At 30.5% G+C, this 8,105-nt stretch overlaps 1 protein-coding gene across 1 annotated transcript; it reads right to left on the reverse strand.

The window, feature by feature from the left end:
* Nucleotides 1–2,974: 2,974 nt before the first annotated feature.
* LOC114757113 (thioredoxin H2-like) lies at nt 2,975–4,188 on the reverse strand. Its single transcript, XM_028946101.1, has 3 exons — nt 3,979–4,188; nt 3,756–3,878; nt 2,975–3,445 (listed from the first exon to the last, which is right to left on the reverse strand). The coding sequence occupies exons 1-3, from the start codon at nt 4,126–4,128 to the stop codon at nt 3,314–3,316; spliced, it is 405 nt and encodes a 134-aa protein (XP_028801934.1). The 5' UTR covers nt 4,129–4,188; the 3' UTR covers nt 2,975–3,313.
* Between the last annotated feature and the right edge of the window lie 3,917 nt (nt 4,189–8,105).

Genomic DNA, 8,105 nt, shown 5'->3' on the forward strand with positions numbered 1-8,105 from the left:
TACTTACATATAACCCTAACTTGTCATGAGGTTATTATTTGTTGCACAACTTCAATTCTAATAGATTATTCGTTCCCAAAAAAAAAATTGAAGCTTCTAAAGATTCTATATCACATATTTATGTCATGTTAACGAAAAACTAATTAACAAATGATATGATATTATTTGTATGAATTTAAAATTTTAAGAAGGTTCAGTAGAAGCAAAATTATACGACTTGGATAAACTCAAAGAGTGATGGGATGGGTTGGCGAAATGCCACCCTATTTTGATGTGGTCTTTTCATCCCGATTTGAAATTACAACCGAAGGATTGGTCTGTATTTCTAACTTCAGGTTACAAGAAAGATATTTAGTTGAAGGCTATGCAAAATTGCATCGTTAGGAGAGCATTGAATTCTTGTAGCTAGCATGTGAACTTGTCCCTTTTGAAATAATTGAAATATATTCATAAGAAAGAATGATATGATCGTAATTGCATCATAGGGAAGGCATTGTATTCTTCAACATTCAACGCAATTTGAAATTGAAAATTTTTCACAGGCGAATCTACTTTATGAGATAGTGGTCTCTGCTTCGTTAATACTAGTTAAAGAGGAAAAACATATTACGTAAAAGAATACAAATAGCATACACTGCATGCATGCATGCGTGTGTGATTTGTAATGTTAAGTGCTTCTTTTCAAATAGAATCTAAATATGTCAAAGCAGTGCAAGATCTAGCAACTGAAGAAAAAAAAATTGTGACAAGAAAGTTTTCTGTTGTAAAATTTGTGATGGATTTTGTGAAATATTTTAGTTCAGTCGTTTAAATTTATAAATTATTTTTTAATCCTTTAATCCTGATCCAACTAGTCTCAAATGATATTTTTTTGTGTCAATCATTGTTACTTTAGAAAAATTTAAACTTAATATACTAGTACATGAATGTTTTGTGTACATTTAAAATTTTAACGTCAACATTTTTTTGTTAATGAAAATAACGATATTAGTATTAAAGAATTAAAGAACTAAAACAAAACCTGGTATAAATTTTTTTTTTTAAAAAACTTTGTATAATATGACTTTTATATCAAAAAAACCAAAGATGCATTTTTCAAAAAAAAAATCGAAACCTCTTTTGAAAATTTGTGATACCCTTATTAATTAAGGATGGAAATGACATAAAAGACAAAATTTACTCGTTTGATCTCTTAAAATTGACTAGTAATGTAAATAATAAAAGGAGAATTTCACAACAAGAAGTTTGAAATTACTAAATCCTAAATAAGGAATTGCAACAAAAATATATTGTTATTTATGAATACAGTATTGGCAAAACCTATTAAAATGTTATTACCAAACCTAATTTGAGATTTACTAATTAATTTCAAACTTTTTTATGGGATCTTCTCAATAATAAAGGCAAGATAATTCACAGAGATATTTTATGCATGCATAAGGAGAGTAAATGATGAGTCAGTAGTGATAAATAGAGTAAAGCTACTTTTATATTGACATTGATGCATTGGCCTTTTAAACTGGCTTGTCCAAGAAGACCTTGATTAAATGTCCAAAACCAATAGAAAATAAATTGAAAGTGATGCTTTTTAATTATGCTAAAATGACAGATGGGTTTCCTTTAGTCACACTCTGAATTAAAGCATGTTTGGTAGAGGGAATGAGTTTTAAGAAATGGTTTATCAAAGTACTCCTCCGGTCCTAATTATAAGACCCAATTGACTTATTTGAGGAGATTAAGGAAGTAAGTTAAATTGGTTATTTATAATAAATAAGTGTTGTTATTCCTAAAATATCTTTGCTAATTAAGTATATTAGCTAAAACTATCATTATTAGAAGGATTATCTTGGAAAAAAATGTATAAATATAAAAGAGAAAATGGATTGGGTCTTATAATTAGGACCAAATAAAAAGTCAAATTGGGTCTTATAATAAGGACCGGAGGAGTATATATGTTTTATGAGTTATAATAAACCCTTCTATTAGAAAGCTGATCACTTCCTTAATGAGCCTTCGATCAAAATAGTTGAAGAAAAGGTATCGTACTTTTAAAAACATAATTTCAAATGCGAACTTGTTTTTCATAATTTCAGACAAATTATTATCTCTTGTTTTAGGAAAAATATCAATGACATTGATTTATTTATTTATTTTAATTTTGTTTATATTCAAGCATGCGAATTGGTTTTATGCAAAGGTATTGAAAACCAAATTGATATCGAATCGGCCAACGTTGTGCTTTATGGTTCAATAATCAAACCGTGGTTGAATTGACATCAACTCAATTATAATACTAGAATTCAATTAAAATATATAAAAATACTCATATATAACCTTGAAAATAATAAAATTTAAATAAAAAGTTATTAACTCGCAAGTAAATTGAATATTCATGTACAAGAAGCACATAATCTAAAAAATTTACCAAATTGTACATGACCTATTGCTATTTTTTCCCCCTAAAACTAAACAACGTCATTTCAGGCTCAATCTTATTTATGTCCAAGACTCTTGATTGACCCATCATGAAACTAGTTCACCAACTCATTGGTTTGAGCATCTGGCTAGAAGGATTTTTAATACTATGGTTTTATGAAAGGTATATGTCCCTTTCTTATTATTCAAAATCTCAAATATTCGTGGCCCACTTATTCTTTATGCCAAAACGTGACGGAACGCTTTTACAGCAACTTTTCTACCTCACTTGAGGTGGTGATGATATTTTATCAACAATTTGCAAAAGATATAGCATAACGCATTACTTTATACACAACACAAGATTCTCTCTCACGCCGACAGCAGAATACTAGTATACTGAATTCAACTACAGAAAGAAAAAAAAAAACGTGGAGAGTTGCATGGTTCCATATCTAACACAGGATCTGAAACAATATTAATAGTTTAATACATAAAAACATACACGCAACAGAGAGAGAGAGATATATATATATATATAACACGTACAAGATCATCCTCAATACAAACCCTGAAAAATATTTATGCATGTACAAGATCACGTATGTCATCTTCATGGCAAAACAAAGGGCCCCAGCTTATTTCACTTTATGCGTTTTCTTTTTCTTTATATATGAACTATTGATCTATATATAGTACTCTCACACAGTTCTTCTTCCCCACCTAACGGCTAATAAAGGTCACGCCTTAATTATATATATATAGCAGCAGATCCATCTCTTCCTTGTCATGCTGACTTATTTATTACGTCATATATAGTTCATCTCTCTTTCTCTCTCTCACACATGTATATGTGTAGAAAGAGAGAGAGAGTTTTGAATAGGTCTCATAATATCATTTATTTCCTGTGTTTCTCGATGAGCTTCTGAAGTTCCTCTTTCCTGGCTCCCACCGTCTTGTCTACAACAGTTCCTTTCTTTATCAGTAGGAATGTTGGCATTGCTTGCACTTTGAACTCACTAGCCACTTCCTGCACTTCCATTTCTTCTTATAAATATATCGATACATATATATGTGTATATATAATGCACCGATATATACAATTTAATCTATCACAGGCCGCACCATTAAAAGAAGCCATAAAAAAATATAATATAGTACGATGAGGTTCATTCCCAAGACTCTATTTATATCAAATAGTGTTATTTATCGACTATGAACAGTGTGGCTTATTTCTCAAACTGAGTCCCTTATGTTAATTAGTGAGTGAAAGATCGACCTGTAACTATTAGGCTATTAATTAAGTAGTCAATAAGCTAAGCATGATGGGAGATATATACCATTAGCTCATCCACATCAATCTTGATGAACTCCACATCGGCATATTTGGCAGCAAAGTCTTTGATAATCGGATCCATCATTTTGCAGGGTCCGCACCACGTGGCCGTGAAGTCGATCACCATCTTCATAATCAGCAGAATAATAAGAAATTAGAGCAGAATATGAATTAATATATTAACAAAACTAATCTAAATTAAATTATTTTTTTAAAAAAAAACGTACGAGCTTGTTGGTTGATTTGGAGGCATCAAAGTGAGCCTTCCATTTAGCTGTGGAATGGAAGGTGATGACACGAGAAGATGATGACAGTGAAGCTGATCTTCGATATGCAACTTTGGCATTATTATCCAACTGGGAAAGGTTACCTCCCATCTTCTTCTTCTTAATAAATTATACTAACAACTTAATATTTGAAAGGAGATTGATGAGGAACTTTGGCATTGCAACATACATTATTCACTTGTTTATATATAGCTTATAAAGCTAGCCAGCTAGTGGGCAAATATTTTGTTATCTGTACGATTGCATCAGATGCTCCATTAATCAATATGGGACGCCTGTCCATGTACATGTAGGGTAAGCTAATATTATAGCTATAGTTAAGAAGACTTTGAAATCATACCCTCGTTAGTAATTTTCACGAAGCGCTTCTCTTAAGTTTTTCTTCTTCCCTTTTTTTTTTTTTTTTTGCACTAGGCACAAGTATCTTTTTATTGGAGGTAATCCTGCTTAAGGCATTGTTTAGCACTAAATGTGGATACTTTTTACAATAAGAATTCGAACGTTGATTCACCATATCATAAGAAACTGACCCTTTGTATTAGATCCAACTCCGTTTGATTCTCGTAAGTCTTTTTTAAGTGTAAGGTTGTGATGACTCCAAACCCTTTGTGAAGGGTATTATGGCAGCCTGAGTTAAGGCCAATAAAAAATTATCATCCATCACATCAAACTCACACTAGTAAAAAATAAACCTCTTACTAACTTCGCTTTAAGTAGAGTGGATATTATTTGCTTCTCTTTCCATTTTTCATGGAGTGATCTTTTTCTTGTTACTTTTTTCTCATCAAGGGGCCAGATGACATAAAGAACGGTCTTAGTTTATTTTAAAGATGAGTATTTTGTTGTAATTTCAAATAGATTAAAAAAATAATATTATGTTGGATTTTATTATAAAGTACCCTAAAATATATTTTAGTGCAATTTTACACTCAACAATTTAGGGTTTTAGATGCACCAAAAAAATAAGTTGTAGTATTGAATGCATCTAAAAAAATACTTTAGTATATTGTATGCAGCAAAATATAATTTAGGACGTTGAACATACCTAAAAAAATACTTCAAGATGTTGAATAAACTACAAAATACTTTAGAATGCTGGATATGCTTGACAAAATACTTTAAGATACTGAATGCATCTTAATCTTTTGGAAAAATGGCAAAAAAAGACCGCCGAAATAGAAAAATTGCAAATTAGGACTTATGACAACATGAGTATGGGTTTTGACAACAATAATATGAGTTTTGATAACAATTTTTGTGAACGGATCCATGTGTGTGATTTTTCTATTTTAGTGGTCTTTTTTGTGATTTTTCCTAATCTTTTTTCATTCGAAACGAAAATAAATAAATAGATAAGTAAATATAAATAGAAGGTTTAGTTTGAACACAACGATAAGCATATATGCTTTTGAGGCTTCATCGAATGGAAGCCCATGCTCACTATTTACAATCTTCAATCTTTGCGGCTCATGGAATAAAAACGCAGCTGTGTTGCTCATCATTCCATGGGAAGAAATTAAAACCTCAAGGAAGTCAAACGATTCCAAACATGCATGGACAACACTGATGAGACAGTTAATTTGTTAAGATGCTCAGTTAATTATATGTGTGTGTGGGGGGGGGGCTAAATTACACATAATTCCCTTGAATTTTATATCATGTACAAATAATTTTCTTGAGATTTGAAACTTTATAAGGAACTCCCCTAGACTTTTATGTACATTCATATAACTCTTGTATAATTAGTTTTACTCATTATTAATTTGTCTATAGCTTAAAATTTGGGGGGTTATCTGCATACAATTCAAAATTTAATAGTGTTATATCTATATAAAAGTAAAGGGCACATAATTGATAATTGGAGTCATTCGCACAAACTTCAAAACTCAAAGAGATTTATTATTAAGTTCTTTTTCTTTCTTTTTTTTTTTTTTTGCTAAAGTATAGGTATTCTCCTATTGGAGGCAATCTTATTCGAGACACTGTCAGGTACTAAATATGGACACCTCTCCCAATAAGGATTTGAACCTTGGTTCGCTATGTTATAAGAGACTAGCCCCTTCTACTAGACCCAATCCCTGTTGGTTTATTATTAAGTTTTAATTGTTAAGGGGGTTATTTTTACACGATTCAAAGGTTCATGGAAGTTTTATAGCTATTGTGTGTGTGTGTGTGTGTGTGTGTGTGTGGATTTTACATTTTTGGTACGCCAAAAAAGCTCACTTTTCTGTTCTCAAGGAATTAATGTTGATGAAGTATAAGAGGGATATAGGCTAGGGTAAAGAACCAAAGACACAAGTAACGGGTTGCTTATAACTACTCTCAATGGTCAAAGAAAACTCCTTTATTCTGAATTAACAGCAGAGTGCTGTATCACTGAGCTACTGAGATAATGAGGTATAAGGAACACTAGGAAATTAGATATTATAAAGTTCAATTCCGAGACATATGTTTAGTACGTAAATCAATGAAGTGAGACATTTTATGAGTGTAGGGATTTGATGCTAAATATCCGCAATCGAATATCTCAAGTCTAAAGAATTTGTCATTCATCTTCCCACATTTAATTTGCATGTATCCAAAAACCTACTATTTCTCATACATGCAATGATTTAATAGTGACATTCCGAAATTTAACTCTCAAGTGGTGCAGAAAACATGCAACTTATGTTATTGCATTTAACCTGAAAGAACCAAATGTATTAAATTAAAATTTAGCAATTTGCGGTTTTAAAAAGAAATGAAATTATCATATTCGTCTCAAACTATTCCGATCCTCCTAATTTATGCCAAGGCTATAATATTTCTATTTAATAATATTTTTTTATTTGCTAAAGTAAAAACTAGAATATTATTACTACCTCTAGTCCTTAATATAAAAACTAGTTTGACTTTCATTTTAGGTCCTAAATATAAAACATCAATCCACTTTGTCTTTTATATTTATCCATTTTTCTTAAGGTAGTCCTTGTAATAGTTGTACATGTTAAATGTTTCATCAAATGATACTTGATTGGCGAAGGTATTTTAGGGAAGACAACACATATTTATAACAAATAAGCAACTTAAATAATTTTTTTAATCTACTCAAATTAGTCAAATAGCTCTTATATTAAAGATAAAAAGTAATACATAATTAATTGTCATTTTCGTACTCTCCTATATATATATATGTATATGTATATCTATTTCTTTGCCTACTAAACATTTTGCATAATAAACATAATTAATGAACGATAATATTTGATAAAAGAGAATCCTTGAGCATCCTTCTTTCTCGGTGGAGCTCTCTGTTGATGTGGCATCAAATTCCCAGCCAAAAAACTTGGTAGCCTACACTGTACCAAATTGACATTACAACAGAAAATATCAACAACATGAGTGTCGGCAATGTTTTTACATACTACCTTCAGTCCTTAATATAAGAACTAATCGATCCAAAATATAATATCTCAATCCACTTTGTCTCTAAAATTTGTAATATTTTCTCTAAAATTCCATATTGACCGTAGGGACCGGGGTTCCCATCAAGGGACAGTTTTAATGCACATAAATAAAGATGATAATTTAAGAAAATCAACACATAATTATTATACTTCACCAAATTAACCAATTTTCTTAATCTTTCTGAGTTAGTCATCTAACTCTTATATTAAGGACGAGATAGTATTAATAAATTTTGTGTCTAATTGAATTCTATATATGTTGCTGCATAATATTCTATTAATTATATGTAGTAAGAATTTATTTGTTACATTTGGAAAATATTCCTAGTATTGATAGGTTCCATCCACACACACACACACACACATTCCTCAACTTGTTAACAAAAGTCTAAATACTCATTGATCAAAACCTTGGAAATTGAGATTGAGATTGAGATGTTGTCTTTTTATTTTATTTTATTTTATTTTTGCCCAACAGAGATGTTGTCTTTCTCAATAGTTCTTCTGCATCCTACCAGAAACTAAGGAGATTTTAGTAGCTTAGAAGAAATTTATAAGGTTGATTTTGGGGGGAAAAAAACACTAAGCAAATCCTTTTTCTTTTTCATTCGGTAGTTTTTG

Source organism: Neltuma alba, unplaced genomic scaffold (assembly GCF_004799145.2).
Source record: "Neltuma alba isolate B1F8T4 unplaced genomic scaffold, ASM479914v2 tig00010560_pilon, whole genome shotgun sequence".
Classification (NCBI taxonomy): Eukaryota; Viridiplantae; Streptophyta; class Magnoliopsida; order Fabales; family Fabaceae; genus Neltuma; species Neltuma alba.

Bases quoted from the DNA above. Each gene is read 5' to 3' on its own strand.
- LOC114757113 (XM_028946101.1), bottom strand. From the start codon at position 4,128: ATGGGAGGTAACCTTTCCCAGTTGGATAATAATGCCAAAGTTGCATAT. The intron at 3,879-3,978 runs GTACGTTTTTTT...CTGATTATGAAG, and splicing joins CCAAATCAACCAACAAGCTC to ATGGTGATCGACTTCACGGC. The intron at 3,446-3,755 runs GTATATATCTCC...ATGGAAGTGCAG, and splicing joins TTGATGTGGATGAGCTAATG to GAAGTGGCTAGTGAGTTCAA.